This window comes from Mus caroli, chromosome 17 (assembly GCF_900094665.2).
Source record: "Mus caroli chromosome 17, CAROLI_EIJ_v1.1, whole genome shotgun sequence".
In the NCBI taxonomy this organism is placed as follows: domain Eukaryota; kingdom Metazoa; phylum Chordata; class Mammalia; order Rodentia; family Muridae; genus Mus; species Mus caroli.
The window spans coordinates 79,170,505-79,193,013 of record NC_034586.1 but is presented as its reverse complement, the minus strand read 5'-3'; the positions used below and the strand labels follow the sequence as shown (position 1 = coordinate 79,193,013).

Genomic DNA, 22,509 nt, shown 5'->3' with positions numbered 1-22,509 from the left:
CCTGATTCTCTGGCTAGTACTTACCTATAGACATGACCTGATTCTCTGGCTAGTACTTACCTATAGACATGACCTGATTCTCTGGCTAGTACTTAACTATAGACATGACCTGATTCTCTGACTAGTACTTACCTATAGATATGACCTGATTTTCTTGAGGCACTCCATCAGCTGCCGTTTCAGTGAGCAGCTCCCAGAGTACCACTCACTCTAGCTTTCCCTTTCTATCTGTTACCCATTGCTTGTTACTATTACCTTCCCTAGGGACATTGTTATTATTGTTATTTTATTTTCTTACTTTAAAAGTGTTACTAGCCAGGCAGTGGTGGCACATGCCTTTAATTCCAGCACTTGGGAGGCAGAGGCAGGCGGATTTCTGAGTTCAAGGCCAGCCTGGTCTACAGAGTGAGTTCCAGGACAGCCAGGGCTGCACAGAGAAACCCTGTCTCAAAAAAACCAAAGGGGAAAAAAAAGTGTTACTACTTTAACTTCTCTGAGGATATCGGCTCTTCCCCGAATTAGGCTGTGCTGCCCTGGCCCCTACGCCGAACTAAATAAATTCCATCATTTTCAACGTTTTTCTTAGTTGCCCAAGTAAAGGAAACTTACTATTTTCTCAGCTCAAGTATGGTGACTTCAAAGTTTATCACTTCTGTATCTATTGTTTGCTTACATTCTAGATTACAGTTTTGGTATATTTTTTATTGGTAAGGGGTTTCATCTCTTAGTGTGGCACTCAGGTTAAGAATTCTAAGGGGAACTAAGTTAGCCAGGTGAGAGCATGTTTCCTTCTGACCGGAAGTCTGTCACAGCCAAATCCATCCTTCACAGCTTTCCCTCAGCACCACTGAAGACTGGTCTGGAAGCCACCAGGCTTCTAGGAGAAAGGACAGCTCTCACTTAGACAGTGAGTAAAGGGTTTGGGACAAGTAGCACCGCCAGCTGCCCAACTACCAGCCAACTTCACTCCTGAACCCCTATGGTGTCTGTTCTGCAGGAAGAGCCTGTGTCACTCAGGACAGAAGCACATTCTGGCTATTTTTTCTCGAGTTTATGTGCCTGGACTTGTTTGCAATTCTATGGGTTCTTTCACAACGAGTTTTCTCTTTTATTTATTTATTTATTTATTTATTTATTTATTTAAAAGATTTTTTTTTTAAGATTTATTTATTTTATGTGAGTACACTGTAGCTGTACAGATGGTTGTGAGCCTTCATGTGGTTGTTGGGAATTGAATTTTAGGACCTCTGCTCACTCCAGTCAATCCCGCTTGCTCTGGTTGGCCCCGCTTGCTCTGAGCCAAAGATTTATTTATTATTATACATAAGTACACTGTCTTCAGATGCACCAGAAGAGAGTGTCAGATCTCATTACGGGAGGTTGTGAGCCGCCATGTGGTTGCTGGGATTTGAACTCAGGACCTTCGGAAGAGCAGTCAGTGCCTTTACCCGCTGAGCCCATCTCACCAGCCCCCTCTTTTTTATTTTTAAGGGTGTATTTGTTCTTATTTTTATGTATATGCATGTTTGTCCACATACACACCTTGTACTGGGTGAAGCCAGAATAGGGTGTTGAATTTCCTGAAACTGTGAGCTGCCTGTTGAGTCTAGGAACTGAACCCAGGTCTTCTGCAAGCATAACCTAGTAATCTTAACTGTTGAGCCATGCCTCCTCCCCCCTGTTTTTAAAAACTCTTTATAGGGCAAGTGAAAAGGATAGAGGTACTTAATATCAAATGAGACCTTCTGAACTCATTCCCCAGGACAGATATGATGGACATAGAGAATTGACTCCTGAAAGATATTCTCCGACTTCAACAATGATGCACACTCACCTATAACCCTTCCAATTAATAAAGAAATAGAATATAAATACCAAAATACCAGGCTAGAGAGATGTTTCAGTGGTGAAGAGCAGCTTGAGTTCCCTTCCCTGCACCAACATCCAGTACCACACTACTACCTGGGATTCCACTTCCAGAGGGTCAGCGCCCTCTTCTGGCATCATCAGGTACCGCACACATGTGCACATACACACGTAAATACAGCTAAATATTTTTCTTTAATTAAAAATAAAGGGCTGGAGAGATGGCTCAGTGGCTAAGAGCAGTGTCTGCTCTTCCAGAAGTCTTGATTTTAACTCCCAGCAATCGCATGGTGCCTCACAACCATCTGTAATGGGATCCGATGCTCTCTTGTGGTGTGTCTAAAGACAGCTACAGTGTACTCATATATGTAAAATAAATAAATCTTTTAAAAAATAAAAATAAAGGCTTTTTGTTTGGGGATAATTTTATACTCACAAGAAGTTGCAAAACTAGAGCAGAGTTCTGGTGTGCCCTTCCCCCCACACACATCCTCCCTCCCTTGTTTGCATTTTACATAACTACAGTAGTTATGTAGTATATTTCCTGCAGTTGGCACACTGTATATACTCACTAAATTTATTGCATGATTGATAGAATTAATGTGTTCTGTGGGCTTGAAACTATATCCAAGTTAGTAGATTGTCATCCTGTCTCCACTCTTGGACATTTCATCCCCCTCCCCCCACATACACACACACACACACACACACACACACACACACACACACACCAGGTACACCTGACCCATCTCAGGAGACTAAATCATGAACATTTCCTCTGTGAATGCTTGATTAACCTGCTAGGCTGGGAGAGTGAGGAAAGATGCTAGTATAATTGCCCAATGCTACTGTTTGAATCTTGACTGCCTGTCCCCCAAAGACTCATGTGTTGAAGGTGTGGCCATTAGTCTACAGTGCTATGAGAAGGTATAGAGACAAGTACCCGGTGTGGCCTGGTGGAAGGAGACTAGGTTCTTAGAGCATGATCTTGAAGGAGACTCTGACCTCCTCCTCTCTCTATTTCTTTGCTTTGGGGGGGTTGAGGGAGGGAATCTACCTTTTTGAGGTGGAAAGGCCTTCTCTCGCACATATTCGTGCCAATGTTACCATGAATAATAACGTTCCCATGGGTAGGTATTTACTTAAAATAATTTACGAAGAGGGAAACAGGTGTAGTGGACGGAGCAAAGCAGTGTAGTCTTGGGTGAACGGGGCTGGGTATTTAGAGGGTCACGATATTGTTCTTCCTTTTGGTTGTGTGTTGAGTTTCTCCACTTCAAGAAGCTTGGAGAAAAAATAAAGCCCATGCCACGAGAGAATTAAAACCAGCCCTTTTCTGAAGCATGGAGTCCATCTCTAAGTCGCACCAGCAGGCCAGAGTCTCTAGTAAGAAACTTCCTCCGGCACTGTCTGTGTGCCCACATGCAGGTCATATGTTTGGGTTGACGATGGAATTATTTATCCCAAAAGGAGAGGGAGGAGAGGGAGGTTTCTTAGTAGCTATCTGCCTGCAGTTTTTCTTGGAACACACTATTAGATGTTAGATGGTGTCCTAGTTGGGGTTTTACTGCTGTGAATAGACTATGACCAAGGCAACTCTTTTTTTTGGGGTGGGGGGGGCTTTTTTTTGTTGTTGTTGTTTGTTTGTTTTTCCAGACAGGGTTTCTCTGTGTAGCCTTGGCTGTCCTGGAACTCACTCTGTAGACCAGGCTGGCCTTGAACTCAAAAGTCCACCTGCCTCTGCCTCCCGAGTGCTGGGATTAAAGGCATGCACCACCACACCCGGCCCAAGTCAACTCTTATAAGGACAGCATTTAATTGGGGCTGACTTACAGGTTCAGAGGTTCAGTCCATCATCATCAAGGTGGGAGCAGGTCAGCATTTAGGCAGGCATGGTGCTAGAGGAACTGAGAATTCTACATCTTCATCTGAAGGCTGCTAGCAGAATACTGACTTCCAGGCAGCTAGGACGAGGGTCTTAAAGCCCACACCCACAGTAACACACCTACTCCAACAGGGCCACATCTTCTCATAGTGCCACTCCCTGGGCTGAGCATATACAAACCATCACATTCCACTCCCTGGCCCCTATAGGCTCGTTCAAACATATGAGTCTATGGGGGTCACAACTAAACATAGCATAATGCAAAATACATTTAGTTCAACTTCCAGAGTTCCCATAGTCTATAGCAGTCTCAACAATATTAAAAGTCCAAAGTTTAAGGTTTCTTCTGAGATTTATCAAATCACTTAACTGTAATCCCCAAAGCAAGACAAAAAAACTGCTGGGGAAACTCCAAATTCTACATCTCCATGTCTGATATCAAAGTGGTCTTCAGATCTCCAACTTCCTTTTCGTCTTTATTGACTGCAACAAGCTTCTTTTCCTGGGCCGGTCCCACTCCCAGTTAGATTTCCTCAGCAGATAGCCCACGGCTCTGTCGTCTCAGACATCTTGGTGTCCCACTCCCTGTTAGCTTTCCTCAGCAGCTAGCCCACGGCTCTGTCGTCTCAAACATTTTGGGGCTCCAAGGCAACTTCAATGTTACAACTTCTTGTTTCAATGTCTGGGGTCCACACATGATCTTCTGGGCTCCTCTGAAGGGCTGCAGTCACTTCTCCAGCTCTGCCCTCTGTAGCATTCTAAGCTCAGGTTGATCCATTCCACTGCTGCTGCTGTTCTTGGTGATCATCTCATGGTACTGGCATTTCCAGTACACTGGGGTCTTCTGCTGCAACTAGGCTTCACCAATAGCCTCTCATAGGTTCTCTTCATGGTGCCAAGCCTCAACTCCTTTGCATGACCCCTTCAGTCCTGGGCTGTCAACTGCAACTGAGGCTGCACCTTCACCAATGGCCTTCCATGGCCTCTCACAGTGCCAAGCCTCAGCTGCTCATGACCCCTTCATGTCTTCAAAACCTGTACCACTTGGGTGAGTCCTACACATTACCAAGTACAGCTGCAGCACAAGGTACAACCTTGACTATCTCTGGAACACAGCTGCTTTGTGCTTTCAGAAAAGACTTCCCAGAAAATCCCCCCAACCTCTCTCAAGATTTGTTTGTTTTATGAATGTGAATGAATACACTGTAGCTGTCTTCAGTCTCCAGAAGAGGGCATCAGATCCCATTACAGATGCTTGTGAGCCACCATGTGGTTGCTGGGAATTGAACTCCAGGACCTCTGGAAGAGCAGTCAGTGCTCTTAACAACTGAGCCATCTCTCCAGCCCGCTAGTCTCTTCTTAATCACCACTAATTTCTTAGCTCCAGCTAACCAGCATGAGTTGTCCCAATAGTCTCTTTTCTCCTCTTGACTATAAAGTCAGAGCCACTTGGCCTAAGCTGTCAAGTTCTGCTACTTGCTGGGGCTGAAACATGGTCCCCTTGTTGTATTATCACTAGCTTCCCCTTTTCCAACTCCTTCACTGCCTAAGCTTGGCTGTCCTGAATCTTGCTCTGTAGATTGACCTTGAACTCGGGTATCTGCATGCCTGTCTCCCAAGGTTAAAGGTGTATTCCACCATGCCTGGATTTAAGATCTTCATGTAGAACTTGCTCTGTCCCAGGCTGGCCTTGAACTCAGAGACCTGATTGACTTTATCTCCTAGGATTAAAGGTGTATGCTACAGAACAGTCTCTGTTGGGAGTCCACCAAAAGACCCTCACTCACAAAGACCACAGAGACTGGCATCGCTGAAAACTGCAAAAGGTTTATCCTTCCAACGGGCATGGGGTTTCTCAGCATCGCAGGGAGAGTCAACCCCGAATTCAAAAAGCACAGCTCTTTTATACTCTTTTTATGGTGGGTTGTTATGATTGGTCAGCAAAGCAGCAGTTCATTTTGAACTTATGGGTCAGCTATTAATGTCACAGCTGTTAATGTCACAGGGAATTCTAGCAAGGCCAGGTTTGTGGTCTTTCTCGGGATTTAGTGCAAGGCGGGGCAGGGGAATTTTTCTGGGAACTGCTAATCTTGGCAGTTGCAGGCTTAGTCTGGTCATTTTGACCACTAGTTTGGAAAGTCCCTTCAGAGGGGGAAGGGGCTAGGTGGTCTTGAATTTACTTTGAATTTTACATAGCTAGGCCACATTCTGAACTGAACATTCTCCACTGAAACCTCTCAGGCCAGGTCTGCACAGCTCAAATCATACTCAGTAACAAAGTCGTCCATATTCCTACCAGGAGAGCCCATTAAGCCCAACTTAAAGCATTCCACTGCTTTCCAAAGTTCCCAAATCAACATTCTTCCAAACAAAAGTATGGTCAGGCCTATCACAGCAATACCCCAGTCCCTGGTACCAACTTCTGTCTTAGTTTGGGTTTTACTGCTGTGAGAAGACACCATGATCAAGGCAACTCTTATAAGAACAACATTTAATTGGGGCTGGCCTACAGGTTCAGAGGTTCAGTCCATTATCATCAAGGTGGGAGCAGGGGAGAATTTAGTCAGGTATGGCACTGGAGGAGCTGAGAGTTCTACATCTTCATGTGAAGGCTGCTAGCAGAATACTGGCTTCCAGGCAGCTAGGATGAAGGTCTTAAAGCCCACACCCACAGTGACACACCTATTCCAACAGGGCCCCATGCTTTCTAATAGTACCACTCCCTGAGCTGAGTATATACAAACTGTCACAGATGGGTAGCCCCACTCTGGGAGGGCTGTAGCTAGAGTCTTTGGGTATACAGGCAAGAACTCAGCTGTCCCTTTGCAGAGGGCCATCAATCCCCATTTGCCAGTAGAGAGTGTGAGTCCCACCCCCACCCCGAGTTTATGTTGTCAAAAGACAGAACAGAGAGACCATAGGGAAATCTGCAGTTGGGAGGTGGAGCCTAGCTTCCCCAGGGAGTCAGCAGAGTGTTTCTGTCTAAGGAGACAAGGGCAGCCATTGGAGGTGGATATAAGAAGGAAAAGGTTCAGCCCCTTAAGCCTCTGCATAAGGAGCCCCATGGCCACAGCCATATCCTCCTCCCCTCCACCCCCCGCTTTGGAAGTATAGCTTTTAAATTGACCCTTACCCTACTCCTGCCTCAGATCTTCAGAAGTGCCGGCCCACCCACAGGTACTATAGTTACTGTTACAGCTTTGGTCCCAGCTTGGGAGGTGTTAGGAAATTTAAGATCTGGTAGAGGACCAAGGTCTTCGCTTGAATGGGGGTAGTGGGGCATGTCCTTCCTGTTTCTTATTTTTAATTCCTAGCTGTGAATCGAGCAGCTTTGTTCTTCTGTGAGCACCTTGCCTGCCCTGGTGGTGCCAGCCTCATTTCAGGCTCAGAAACAATAGAGCCAGACAGCAAGGGGGGTGGGGCAAGGCCTCCATAAACCGAGACAAAATAAACCTTTGTAACCTGGGTGGGATTTGTTATAGTAACCAATCGTCTTTGTAACCTGGGTGGGATTTGTTACAGTAACCAATCGTCTTTGTAACCTGGGTGGGATTTGTTATAGTAGCCAATCGTCTTTGTAACCTGGGTGGGATTTGTTACAGTAACCAATCGTCTTTGTAACCTGGGTGGGATTTGTTACAGTAACCAATCGTCTTTGTAACCTGGGTGGGATTTGTTATAGTAACCAATCATCTTTGTAACCTGAGTGGTATTTGTTATAGTAACTGGCTGCTCTAACAGAGGACCTGGGGTGGATTTCCAGCACCTGTAATGCAGCTCACAACCACCTGTAACTCCAGTTACACCAAAGTGGACATCCTCTTCTGAACTCAGAGGGTACCAGGTGCACAGACATCCAGGCGGACAAAGCATTCATACACATAAGACAAGCAAAACTGAAAAAAAAAAAATAACAAAACGAAAACACAAATCCCCACTAGGCTATAGTGTGTGACACACTGGATGAGGTCATGGTGGTCTGTTGTGACAGGAAGGAGTGGCTTCCCAGACTGTAGTATGTGACACACTGGATGAGGTCATGGTGGTCTGTTGTGACAGGGAGGAGTGGCTTCCCAGACTGTAGTGTGTGACACACTGGATGAGGTCATGGTGGTCTGTTGTGGCAGGAAGGAGTAGCTTCCCTTGGCTTGAGTTTTTTCATCTCTGGGTGGGGATAAAAACGAAGCCTGTCATGTACATTTGCTGTCAGGATTAAATGAACTCATACACACACACTTAGAGAAAACTAGTTTGCCTTTGGGGAAGTGATCGACATCTATTTATCCATATTCCCATGAGTGTGGGTCTAGAGATAACGGATACAGAGGTTTGATTTGATTTATTTTTTCATTTAAGGTAAAGTCAAGGAAAAAAATCAAGTGTAGAAGAAGAATCCATCCCCACTTAACTGATTGTGACAGAAAACACAAAGATGTAGGAAAGACACTAGGCACTATGGCAGATACTGGTGAGGTATTGGCTGGGAATTTTTATTACACTGTATGCTATTATGCTATATCTACCTGTTAAAAATGCGATTGGAAGCCAGACTGTGGCAGCACTCAGGAGGAAGAGAACTCTGAGTTCAAAGGCAGCCTGATGTACAGAGTGAGTTCCAGGACAGCCAGGGCTACACAGTTACACAGAGTAAAACAGAACAAAACAAAAACCCTGCCTTGAAAAACCACACACACACACACACACACAAAGAGAGATTGGAAATACTCCACATGTTATTCAAAGCTGGGGATGGATGGGGTGGGGGGCGACCTTCCCTTCTGTGGCTCTCCTAGGGTTGTCTGCATTGATTCAACCTGCTGACAACTCCATCATGATGATTGCTTTTCTATTTGGCCGTGCTTTTTCTTTTTGAAAGTGTTTTTAAACTGGAAAAATAATGTGCGCACCTGGTAAAGAATTTGATGGTGCAAAGAAGAATCGAGCAACAAGCGAGTTTCCACGTGCATCAGGCTTGAGGAGTGCCCTTTGGGCACTGTTGTTTAACAGTTCCCTCTCCCCCCTCCCTCCCTCCCTCCCTCCCTCGCTCCTAGCGGCTGGGTCTCACTGTATAGTCTAGGCTGGCTTCAAAGGCACCATCCTCCTGCTTCAACCCTCCAGAATGCTTGGATGAAGGCCTGTGCTACCACACCTGGCTTTTGAGTATGTCTCCAGTGCACACCCATGCACACACTCGGAGTGTGTTATTTGTGCTGTTCTGCGCCTCACATAACTGCAGTTAAAGAGTATCCCATGTCAGCATACACTGATACATCTTTCTCCTCCTTGTGATTACGTGGTATAAGGTACGGCACCTACTCATGACTGCATGATGTAAAACTGGGTTTTGATAATTTCACACAGTTTGAACCAATCATAACTTTTAGAAATATACTTACATAATCCGTCTCCTGCAGGTAGACGTTTATATATTCCTTGGGTATTGTAAGGAATGGCTCTCATACATGTTCTTGGACGTGTGTGGGTGCGTGTGTAGGATGAACCCCTGAGTGGGAGGCTGGTGCTCCTGCACAGTGTTCAGCTGGAGAGAGCTTGCCAACCGCGCCTGTAAGTCATTTAAACCATTTATGCTGCAACTATCAGTGTGTAAGAATGTATGCCAAAGCCTTCAAAGAATTCTGTCTTAGTGTGCTTTGTGCTGCTGTTGCAGGAGGCCATGGACGAGGTAATTAGTAATGAACAGAGACATATTAGCTTCCAGTTCTGAGCCTCAAGTCGAGGCAGAGGGCTCCACATGGTGTCAGGGCCTTGGTTCATGCTGCATTTTCCCACCAGGCATTTTGAGGCAGAAGGACAGAGAGAGAACAGGGTGTACTTCCAGAGAGCCGAACCCACTCCCTGATGATTGTTGTCCAGCTTTGTGTGTGTGTGTGTGTGCGCGTGTGTGCAGGTGTGGACTGTTCTGCACGTGTGTAGAGGCAAGAGGCTGACATCAGTGTGTGCACAGAGAGGTGTGTACATGTACAGGTTTACACCCCTCCACATGCATATAGAGGACACAGGCTGATACCCTTCACATACATGAAGAGGTGTGTGTGTGTGTGTGTGTGCGCACCCCTCTACATATGTGTAAAGCCCAGAGATTTTCCTCTGTTATTTTCCACTTTCTCCTGCCTCTGTTGGCATTAATCCATTTACAAAGGTAGAGCCCTAGTGACACATCCCTCCTAAAGGGTTGTCTCCCGAGACCATAGCAGTGACAGTTCAGGTTCAGGGGAGTTTCGGGCAGGAAGCTGGGACTCCTTCTCTTTGTACTCAGGAAAACATTAACGTGATCTCCTTTGGTGAGTGGAGAAACAACTGTGAGTGGCCACGGGACAGTGACAGTAGAAACTGTAGTAAGGACTCTGTGATAGCCACAGTTTATTGGGCATCTACTATGTACCAAGGCTTTCATTTTTCAGGCTTCTTGTCCTGTGCATGTTAGGAAGAGCTCACCACTGAGCCATGTCCCCACCTGCTTGCCCACTTTTGCTAGGTGCCTTTGTCATACTGAGTTTTATTCAGGTTCTGCTTCTTGTATATACACACACAAAAAAAAACCCACCTTTTTTTGGAGGTAACATAATATAAACTAACTAATGACAAGCTGAGCACCATTTTTGGTCTCGCTCTCGAAGGCGGTGTGGCCCTGCAATAAGGTGCCAGGTTAAGGCTCCAGGTTAAGTGACGGAATATGGATTAGAATCCCATTACTGCCCATATATTTTTTTAATTGTGGTTTTAAAAGCCCACATATCAAATTTTGCTTTTTAGAAGGCATTTTTAAGTGTACAGTTGAGTGGTGCTAAGTAGTCTCATGGTTATAAAATAGACTTTCGGTACTTTGTCAACCTATAAATCTGAAACTATATACCTATCAGACAATTCTCCCATTCAGGCTACCCACAATTCCACTTTCTGTTTTAAATTAAGGACTTAGATTCCTCATATCAACAGAATCACATAGCGTTTATCTTTGTGGGTATCTTAGTTAAGGTTTCATTGCTGTGAAGAGACACCATGACCATGGAAACTCTTATAAAGGAAACATTTCATTGGAAGTTCTGTTCATTATCATCATGGTGGGAAGCATGGCAGCGTGCAGGCAGGCATGAGGAGAGTTCTACATCTTGTCTGAAAGCAGCCAAAAAGAGATTGTACTTCCAGTCTTGTGCTTAAGCACGAGGAACCCCCCCAAACCTGCCCGCGTAGTGACCCATGTCCTCCAACAAAGCCATAGCTCCTAATAGTGCCATGTCTCATGGGCCAAGCATATTCAACCCACCACGATGGGGTTGGCTTATTCTTACTCAGCTTAAAGTGCCGAAGGTTTGTGTATAGCAAAGGTATAGCTAGCAGGGAATAGAATTTTCTTTCCCTTTAAAAGCAGCACAAGGCTGGAGAGGTGGCTCCATAGCTAGTGGGCTTGCCATACAAGCATGAGAATTTGAATTCCGATCTCCAGTACCGTGTAAGAGCTGAACACAGTGATGTGCTATCTTCTAACCCCAGTACAGGACACAGGAAAGAGCTCTGGGCAACGTGGAAGCTCTGACCCAGTAGGCGTATGCATTAAACGTTGGTCAGAACTCAGCCGATGTAGCTTAAGATGTGAATATTCACGGTGTGAAGTTTATATTAAAAGAAAAAAAATTGAATACTGACTCCAATAACACTGAGTTTTGTGGGTGGGTGGGTGGGGGAGTGAATTGACGTCTGCAATTGAACGACATTAAAAATGAGATTAGTGGGGCTGGTGAGAAGGCTTGGCGGGTAAGAGCACCGATTGTTCTTCCAAAGGTCCTGAGTTCAAATCCTAGCAACCACATGGTGGCTCATAACCATCCATAACAAAAATCTGATGCCCTCTTCTGGAGTGTCTGAAGACAGCTACAGTGTGCTTACATATAATAAATAAATAAATAAATAAATAAATAAATCTTTAAAAAAAATGAGATTAGTGTCAACTGACCCAGATTCCTCAGAGCCCCCAGAGACTAAGTCAGCAACCAAGGAGCATACACGGGCTGGTCCATGGCCCCAGGCACCTGTGTAGCAGAAGACTCTCTTGTCTGGCCTCAGTGGAAGAGGATGCACTTAGTCCTGTGGAAATTTGGTGCCCCAGGGAAGGGGGATGCTGGTGAGGGTGGGTGGACAGGTCAGGGAGTACCCTCTCCATGGCAGGGGGCCACAAGGGGGTGAAGAACTCAGGGAGCAGGGACCAGTAAGGGTGAAACATTTGAAATGTAAATAAGTAAAATAATTTAATTTTTAGAAAACACAGAGAAAAATTTAAAAATGGGCTGGAGAGATGGCTCAGCCATTAGTGACTAGGCTCACAACCAAAAATCTAAGAGATTAATGACTAGTTAGAGGATTGGCAGTAAGCAGCGTCAACATATTTAAGATAGTCACTGAACCTTGAGCTTAGCGTTAGAACGCTTGCAAGCATGTGCAAGGCCCTACACTGCCAAAATCAACACACAGATGCGTAAGGAAAACATTGATGAGTCTGCTTGAATTCTGTGTGTTTGAAAGTTTTGGGTAATAAAATGTTCCGGATGGACCATAGGCCTTGACCTTCCACCTGACTGGCATAGGCAGTGGTCTCTGTTTGTTCCCTAATAGGATGGAGACAGGTTCTGGTTAACGCAGAGGAGCGCTTTTTTCTTGTCTTGATGAGAGGGCCTCTGAATCATTCCCAGAAGTGCCTTCTGTCATGAAAGATGGACCGAACTAGTAAAAGCTGGTGTTTGCTGGTAGTGACTAAAGTCCTCTGGGACCAGAGAGAGGAAGACTTTACATTGTAGCTGTGGCAGTGCTTTCTAATACTGTTGTTACAGAGTATCAGACAGACATTCACTTGGCTCTTAAGTTTTTAGTAGGGAATTCCAAAAACGTAGGGCCAATGTATCAGAGACCTTCAAGCTTCTGCTCAAGGAGGTAGAGGCCAAGACAGAAAATTGGCCCATTCTTCTCCTCTCATCAAGGGCCCACTCTTGAGATAACGAACTGCTAATGAGCTGAGAAACCATGTGTGGCTTGGTTTTCTGTGTCAACTTGACACAATGTACAGTCATCAGAGAGAAAGGAGCCTCAGTTGAGGGAACGCCTTCAAGAGATCCAGCTGTAGGGCATTTTCTCAATTAGTAGTCAATGGGGGAGGGCTAAGCCATGGTAGGTGGTGGCATCCCTGGGCTAGCAGTCCTGGGTTCTATAAGAAAGCAGGCTGAGGGGCTGGTGAGATGGCTCAGTGGGTAAGAGCACCCGACTGCTCTTCCGAAGGTCCAGAGTTCAAATCCCAGCAACCACATGGTGGCTCACAACCATCCTTAACGAGATCTGGTGCCCTCTTCTGGAGTGTCTGAAGACAGCTACAGTGTACTTACATATAATAAATAAATAAATCTTTAAAAAAAAAAAAAAAAAAAGCAGGCTGAGCAAGCCATGGGAAGCAAGCCAGTAAGCAGCACTCCATAGCCTCTGTCAGCTCCTGCCTCCAGGTTCCTGTCCTGACTTCCTTTGCTGATGAATAGCTATGTAGTTTGGTCTTAGGCAATAGAAACTCGAACTAAGACACTATAGAAATGAAGATATGGAAACCATTCTGTATTAACAGTGAGCACTGTCATAAAATGTTCATACAGCTCTAAAGGCCTGTAGGTCTGGGCTCGGTTGCCTGTGCCGCAGTAGTCTCTGATGGTGTGATGTTGGAAGACATGGATACCCAGCCAATTTCGGGTTTGCCATCCCTAACAGGGATATAGGCGGAATAATCCTGGAAAGGATTTCCCAAGATGTCTGTACAGTGCTTAGACCAGTACCCAGCTGAAGGGCCTCAGTAAGTTGGAAACGGTTTTTATTAGCAACGCAGTTAGAACAGGCTCCCAAGGCCTACGCGTCCCAGTAGCATCTCAGTTCTGTTTGCATTTGATGGACGTAGCATTCAGAAGTGTGTCATTGTTTGCCACCATGCTCAGCAAACAGTGCCTGCCTGCGTTCCCCACAGTTGGTGTGTTGGTGAGAGCCGTTTGGAAGCCTTTGGAAGCTGGGGGATTTTGGCAGGCTTCAGGTGTTTGTTGATGGAGGTTGCCTTGGCATAGTCTTGGGAGCTTGGGGTTCCTGGCTGATTCATCCCTTCAGAGTGAATCTAGAGAGTTCATCTGACTTGGGGGGCAGACAGTGAAGCCCCCAGGACCTCATTACAGACAAGCTTGCCTCTTGGAATTTCCTCCGTTTTAATCTAAAGCAACTTTGGCTGCTGGTGGAAATAATTAGTCAGAAAGTGTTCTGGTTCTTTGGGCACAATTAAGAATATTGCTCCTCTGGCAGTAATAGATCATAGGATTTTAGAGCTGATGGGGCCCCAGGACCGTCCACACGCTGGTACTTGGTGGATGGGACTCACCCATCAAAGAGAAGAGCATACATGGGCTTCTTGCTGTCAAGTGCAGAGCTGGTGGGAGAAGATACAGTTCATCAGTTATCCCTTATCCAAGATGCTCAAGACCGGAAATGGTTGGGATTTCAGATTTCATGATATTTCCCTACAGATAAATCCCAAATTAACTTATGTTTCCTGTGTATCATATGCACATAGCCTGAGGAGATCTAATGCAGTACTTTTAGTGTCCCTGCATCTTAACTGTAACCTGTCGCATGAAGTCAGGTGTGGGATTTTCCATGTTGAGCATCATGTCAACGCTCCCCAAATGTCAGATTCTTGGGCATTTCTGGCTTCTGGCTCTTCAGCTACAGATGGTTATCCGGCACTACAGTGTCTTCCTGCAGTTCCTTCTGAGTGCCTGGGTTACCGGAGTCTCCGATTTATTGCCGACCTAGGATAGTGTCTTAGTCAGGGTTTCTATTCCTGCACAAACATCATGACCATTAAACAAGTTGGGGTAGAAAGGGTTTATTCAGCTTATACTCTTCCACATTGCTGTTCATCACCAAAGGAAGTCAGGACTGGAACTCAGGCAGGTCAGAAAGCAGGAGCTGATGCAGAGGCCATGGAGGGATGTTCATTACTGGCTTGCTTCCCCTGGCTTGCTCAGCCTTCTTTCTTATAGAACCCAAGACTACCAGCCCAGAGATGGTCCCACCCACAAGGGGCCTTTCCCCCTTGATCACTAATTAAGAAAATGCCTTACCGTTGGATCTCATGGAGGCATTTCCTCAACTGAAGCTCCTTTCTCTGTGATAACTCCAGCTGTGTCAAGTTGACACACAACTAGCCAGTACAGATAGCAAGCAAGGTTGAGGTCCCAGAGGCTCGGCATGGGGAAGGTTCAGTAATTGATCACATGCAGTGTCCGGTCTGGGTGGGGTGGACAGTGCCTGTGCTCTGCAGTGCACCGAGAGTCAGAGAGTGGAGCTGGTAGAGGTCCCACCATCCTGCACTGACCAATCAGAGTGCCTGGCTCTCAGGTTACCACAGCGGGCAAGAATGGACATTCACACCACTGGTCCTCATTGCCCACTGGTTAGAGCAGGTCACATGACCCTGCCCAGCCTCGAGGCGTAGAAACATGGGGAAGCTGTGGGATATTTAACGACTGTAACCAGGTAGACATAATGTTATGTTATACTTGTTAAAAAAGACTCTTTGAAAACTCTACTTTGGGGATTCTCATCTCTTCCAAGATTTATGAACCTGCCCAGTTTTCTAAGCCCCCAGATTTACCAAAGCCTTGGCGGCGGCAGCTTCCATTAGTCTGGTGTGGACAAGGATGCTTCAGTCGATCAAACAGTCCGTGAGTCCAACAGATAGATCAACAGAAGAGAAATGTCACCTGCTGTGACGGTCATCTGCTTGGCTCCCTCACAGGAACATAAGGTTACTTACACTGTCCTGGTGACAGTGTGTGGTGGGCTGAAAACAGTCACCCAACCCAGAAGAGACAGTGAAGGTCCCGATGCCCAGGCTGGGACCTTACAGAGCCATCTTCATTCTGTCATGATCACTCTGCTTGGCCAGTGTAGCGTGCAAGGAGCATGAGCTGATGCAAGCTAGACCGGCTGTGTCCCAGTGAGACTATGGCCACAGAAATTACAGCCTCAGAGAGTTAGTACATGGCATGGAATCCAATTCTTTTTCTTTTGTTTTGTTTTTTTTTTTCCCTCCAACCATTCAAAAATGTCATCTCTCCCCCCACCCCCTCCAAAAAGAAAAAAGACTGCCGGAAGTATTTAGACCACAGGCCGTAGAACTCGCTGTCTGCCTATGACAGATTTATAGGCAAAGCCCGTGGGCAGGTTTCCAAGACTGAGAAGTCAGCAGACTTGATCTGACAGTCTCTGTGCCCTGAGGTGTCTCTGTCATGTGTGCGAGTAGATGAAAGACCTGGAGCGAGTGGCATAGGTCACGGAGCAGACTTGTTGGCACGTGAAAATATCCTCTGCATCCTTTCAGACAAGACCATGGCTTCTGGGTGAGCATGGCAGAAGTCTCCGGGTCTCATGCTGTCTCACTCTGGGGTGCTGTGGGCACTGTCCGTGTTGCTGGTGGGAGGAGAGGTTAGTATAGTCACTGTGGGAATAGTTGGGCAAGGTCTACCAAAAATGTCTCCCAAGTCCAGGATTTAACCTACAGTTATACTTGCAAAACCGTGAGCTGGCGTAGAGGCAGAGACACTCAGCTGTGCCTAGTCGCCTCTACTTGTCATCCCAGGATGAAGGAAGCCGTGACAGGATTACTGTGCGGTTAAAGCCAGTCCATGAGAGCCTGACTAGACACAGAACTTGTTTTGGGAGCCGGGGATCAGACACTGCCTGATGTCCAAGGAGACTGTCTGAACTAGTCATAAACAGACATTCAGGTATTCCGTGGAGCCATGTTTAAAAAATAAGGAAGCTTTTTAAAAAAATATTTTAGTTTGAAGCCCTTAGACTCCTTCTGACCCTTCTGCCTCCCAGCTGCTGACATTAGTGTGCCCAGATTGCTCTTCCCCAAGCGTGTGTGCCCTGCCCCCCCTCCAGCCCATCCTTCTCTTTCTTCCCACCTTCTCTCCTCCATTCATTTACTTATGTATTTATTTATTGTCTTTTATTTTGGAGGCAAGGTCTCAGCATGTATTTTCTGCATATGCCATCATACCTGATAGTAATTGAGAAAGCTCAGTTGCTGGGGAGATGGTTTAGCCCAGTCATTCTCAGCCTTCCTGATGCTGCCACCCTTTATTGCAGTTCCTCATGGTGTGCTGGCCCCCAACCATAAAACCGCTCCGTTGGTAACTTTGCTACTGCGATGAATTGCATGTAGATATCTGATATGTAGGGTATCTGATAGGTCACCCCTGTGAGAGGGGGTCTTGACCCCACAGGTTGAGAACCTCTGGGTTAGTGGGTAAGCTCATTTGCTGTGAACGTGTGGGGACCTGAGTTCAAATCCCCAACACACATGTAACAAGCTGATCGTACCTCAGGCTTTTCTCTACGTTCATCAAGAGATGGTGTCTCAAGGGAATATAGGTAGAGAGTAATATATGTAAATGTACCCCTCCCATTATCTGTGAATACACAGCCCATGTGAATACCCACCCACCTCCATGTATACCTGTGCCTTGCCCATCCCCCCATCAGAAAACTTTTTATTCACAGAACAAAAAGAAATGATCCCCAAGAGATGATGGGGACACACACACTACAAATATTATTTGTCTATATTGCACATAAAATAGCTCTGTAAGGATTCGTAAGAAACTACTTGATTTCTTGCCTCCAGGGAGAGTAAATGGGTGGCTTGGAAACAGGATGAGACTAAGACCCCCTGTTTTAAGAGTCTTCCTGTGGCTGGTCCCTAACTTGTGAGCTATAATGATTCTCCTTCAGCCTCCACACTGCAGGGTCTACAGGCATACATCACCATGGCCGCAGGGTCTACAGGCATACACCCACCATGGCTGCAGAGTCTACAGGCACATACCACCATGGCCACAGAGTCTACAGGCATACATCACTATGTCTGCAGGGTCTACAGGCACACATCACCATGGCTGCAGGGTCTATAGGCACACATCACCATGGCTGCAGGGTCTATAGGCACACACCACCATGGCTTCAGAGTCTACAGGCACACACCACCATGGCTGCAGGGTCTACAGGTACACATCACTATGTCTGCAGGGTCTACAGGCACACACCACCATGGCTGCAGGGTCTACAGGCACACATCACCATGGCTGCAGGGTCTACAGGTACACATCACTATGGCTNATCACCATGGCTGCAGGGTCTACAGGTACACATCACTATGGCTGCAGGGTCTACAGGCACACACCACCATGGCTGCAGGGTCTACAGGCACACATTACCATGGCTGCAGGGTCTACAGGCACACAACAGTATTCCTGGCTGAGATTTTTCTCTCTGTAGTCTTTTGGTTTGTGCTTTTGATTTGGGGGTATAGTTCCATGTTTTTGGAGGTATGGTTTTTAACTTACATGTGGCAGAGGCTAGTCCTGAACTCCCGCTCTTCTTGTGTCCACCCCACAAATACTGAGACTACAGTCATGTGCCAGCATGCCTGGACAGCTTTGTAATTTTGAACCAGGTGAATATAAATACTTGTTCAAAAAAAGTAAAGATTACTAAAGTTGATGTTTGTGGCCCTGGAAAGCCTCCTAATAAGGAAAAACCTGGTTAGTTGTATTTACATATTTTCAAGTGGCATCAGGGCAGCTTGGGTTCTGAGGAGTGGTCTTAGAGTGATTCCTTTTTTTTTTTCTTTTCTTTTTTTGCCGGGGGGGGGGGGTGTTGAGACAGGGTTTCTCTGTATAGCCCTGACTGTCCTGGAACTCACTCTGTAGACCATGCTGACCTCGAACTCAGAAATCCGCCTGCCTCTGCCTCCCAAGTGCTGGGATTAAAGGTGTGCGCCACCACGCCCGGCAGAGTGATTCCTTTTACAGTGTTGTCTGCCTGCTTCCATCCACTGCCTTGATTATGTGAGGGATGGAATACCAATGATAACTTTAACTTGGAATTAGGATGTTGTCTTAGTCAGGGTTCTCTAGAGTCACAGAACTTACGGGTAGTCTCTATATAGTAAGGGGATTTGTTGATGACTTACAGTCTGTAGTCCAACTCCCAACAGTGGTCAGTAGCAGCTGTGAATGGAAGTCCAAGGATCTAGCAGTTGTTCAGTCCCACATGACAAGCAAAGGAGAGAGACTTCCTTCTTCCAGTGTTCTTATGTAGGTCTCCAGCAGAAGGTGTAGCCCAGATTAAAGGTGTGTGCCACCACGCCTTTAATCCCAGATGACCTTGAACTCAAAGATCTCCCTGTCTTAATCTTCTGGAATTCATAGCCACTGTGCCTCAAGATCTCCATACCAAGATCCAGGTCAGAAACTTCTCTCTCCCAGCCTCTAGATTAGGATCACTGGTGAGCCTTCCACTTCTGGATTGTAGTTCATTCCAGATATAGTCAAGTTGATAGCCAGGAATAGCCACTACAGATGTTTAAGTCGATTTACAGTTACATCTGGATTAGCTGTCCTTCCAAGTTAGGCTTCCTAACCAGTATGCTAAGATTGGATTTCTTCAACCTTAGAGTGTAGATCAGGGTGAATGTGAGGGTGTCCAAAGCCTTCAGGTAGCACCCTCTTCTAAGGAGCCTGCCCCTTAGCTGTAGGATGCTCTACAAATATTATTTTCATCATGGGCAGCCACATGAGGAATAGTGACTCTGTGCGGAACTGTTTGTATTGTAGAGCTACACTGCACAGGTGAGGTGCCAAGAGCACTGGCTGCTCTTCCAGAGGATTCATGCTGGGTACCCAGCACCCACATAGCAACTCATAACTGTCTATAACTTCAGTTCCAGGAGGTCTGTCGCCCTCTTCAGGAGCATGTGGGTACTGCACACATGTGGTGCACATGCATGCATGCAGGCAAACACCCATACACTCAAGATAAAAATAAATATATCTGAAAGTAAATTATATGCTACATCAACGTCATTGTGAAAGTAACAAACCAAGTAGTTGTGGTCTTTGGGGAAGATGGCAGTAATGGTTCGGACCAGCCCAGGCATCCTTAGCCTGTTTTCCAGGCTGAGGGAAGTGGGCCTGGTACTCCCCTGCAGTGGGCATCCATCCATGCAGTTTCTAAAGCTTTCCCCAACACAGCGCCTCCCACACAGGCCTACTGCAGGGTAGAGAAGAGTCACATTATAGGATGTGTTTCACCTTGTGGGGACACATCCCTTCTGTCCCACCCTCCACTGTAAACTCATGGTTGGGAACCACTGTCCTCAAAGAATATGTGACATCTTACTTTGTGGTTAGATCAGCTCGAGCTAAATTCACACCACTAAATAGGACAGTTTTTTTTTCCCCCAAGAGCTAATGGGTGGGGGGTACTCATTTTTAACAGTATCTCATATAGGCTAATGTTTAACACCCTTTTGGAATTCAGTTACCACCTGAACTTGAGTCCTTATTGTCCCGTTGCGTCCTGGTGGCTCTGGTGATGTTAACACTGTCTGTTCTTCGTGTTTTCTGGAACTGTGACTGAATTAATATGTCAGTGTAGTACTATCCGAAGAATCCAAAGAGCTATTAAAATGCTTAAAAATAAAATGATCAATCCTCCCCTTTGTTCTCTTGACAGGATAATTGAAGCTATCTGCATAGGGTGGTTCACCGCGGAGTGCATCGTGCGGTTCATCGTCTCCAAAAACAAGTGTGAGTTTGTCAAGAGACCCCTGAACATCATTGACTTGCTGGCAATCACACCCTATTACATCTCTGTGCTAATGACAGTGTTTACAGGCGAGAACTCTCAACTCCAGAGGGCTGGGGTCACCTTGAGGGTCCTCCGAATGATGCGGATCTTCTGGGTGATTAAGCTTGCCCGGCACTTCATTGGTCTGCAGACATTGGGTTTGACTCTCAAGCGATGCTACCGAGAGATGGTTATGTTACTTGTCTTCATCTGTGTTGCCATGGCAATCTTTAGTGCACTCTCTCAGCTCCTTGAACATGGGTTGGACCTGGAAACATCCAACAAGGATTTCGCCAGCATCCCCGCTGCCTGCTGGTGGGTGATTATCTCTATGACTACAGTTGGCTATGGAGATATGTATCCTATCACAGTGCCTGGAAGAATTCTTGGAGGAGTTTGTGTTGTCAGTGGGATTGTTCTGTTGGCATTACCCATCACTTTCATCTACCATAGCTTTGTGCAGTGCTACCACGAGCTCAAGTTTAGATCAGCTAGATATAGTAGGAGCCTCTCGGCTGAGTTCCTGAATTAATGTGTTGCAAACCAGTCCTTGTGCACACTTCATCTGGTAGAGTTGACACTAGTTCTTCTTCGTGTGTTTCTCCCTGGGTGAGCACTGCAGTGGTGGTGTCCTCCTGTTGGAAGGGTGACATGATTCTTCCCATCTCAAGGGTTAGAGCGGTTCACTTACGGAGTAGTCAGGACCGGGAGCACACACACACACAGGACAGTAGCACCAGAGGCAATGCTAGGACCTGGTTTTATTCCCTCTCGTCTCCCTCCACCTTGCCTCGCACAGTTACAATGTTGTAGGCTGTTCTTAAGCACATTATTTGAACACTTTAAAGCAGAAAGGCACTATTTCCCAAATGCTTTTCCATCTTAACGAATTCAGAAGAAGCTTGGAACTTAACAGTGTTATTTTTGAGACTAACATTTTCGTTTCTAAATGTTTTATAATTTCTCATATCAATGTCAGAAGTATCCTGGAAACATATGCCACACGTGGGGAACTGTTTAACAAATACTTTAAAAAGTTGGCCCAAATCTAAACTGTGTCGCGGAACTAGAGGCAAGCAAAAATATTATTTGAAAAGCTTTGCACCCTTCTCTAGCCTACCGTTGGCTTAATTTTTACACCTGTCACTTCTCTTATCTTACAACTTTATGGACCCTTAAGTGTGTTTTCTATTTCCGGTTAGGCCCCCAATTTACTGAAATAGCTTCCAAAGAGTGCATGATGTCACGGAGAGACCTTGTGTTGTTTAGCGCTCTGTCGGGTGATGTTAGAGTCGGTTGCCGTGACTCAGAGTCCTAGCATTCAGATTGCCAAGAGCATTGCTAGCATAAAACGACGAGAGAAGTGCTGTGATATTTCAGGGTTCGAGCCGGAGTCCTCGGCTGTAGCTCTTCTCCCTTAGTGCCACGAGGCTCGTAAAGAAGACACGATACTTCTTGAGCTTTTTTTTGGCACAACAGCCATACTTAACACGCTGCCACTAGGTTGTCGTAAAAGGAGAAACGTTGTTGTCTTAGTCCAGTGTTGCTAAGCAGGGCAGATGTAGTTCTCTGGCCTGACTCCTCACCATTGTGAAGCACGGATACACTGGGTCTCTTCTTGTAAAGTTATCAGACACTGCTACTCCGTCCAGAATGCTGGTGTGCAAAAGTGCTGGCTGTTCACTGCTACGTTTCTACAGTATGAATTAGAATATTGCTTTTTCAATAACTCATAATAACACTTGAACAGCCCCCCCACACACACACACAGATCAGAGTTACTGATTCATGAACACGTTAGTATGTGCACTGTGGTTATCAGGGTTGAAGGGAACGGGTTAGGGACTGGGATATACTTTTCAAAGAAAGACTCGCCAGAAGTGTCCATTAAAGGAACCTTAGCCATCAGTCCAGCGTTTATCATTACGGGTAGAAAAGCCAAGGCACGAGAGTGTGCGGTGACTGTGCAGTTGGGGCTGGAATCTTAGCCTCCTTTAAGCAGGCCCAGCAGTTTGCTCCGCACATGC

General features: G+C 46.1%; 1 protein-coding gene across 1 annotated transcript in view; it reads left to right on the top strand.

Annotated features, from left to right (window-relative positions):
- Kcng3 (potassium voltage-gated channel modifier subfamily G member 3) overlaps positions 1-21,484 on the top strand; it is a 46,165-nt gene extending 24,681 nt beyond the window's left edge. The window contains exon 2 of the mRNA XM_021150022.2: positions 20,369-21,484. Within this exon, the coding sequence (XP_021005681.1) occupies positions 20,369-21,014 (646 nt within the window). The 3' untranslated portion in view covers positions 21,015-21,484. The remainder of the gene's footprint in view (positions 1-20,368) is intronic.
- The last annotated feature ends 1,025 nt before the right edge of the window (positions 21,485-22,509 follow it).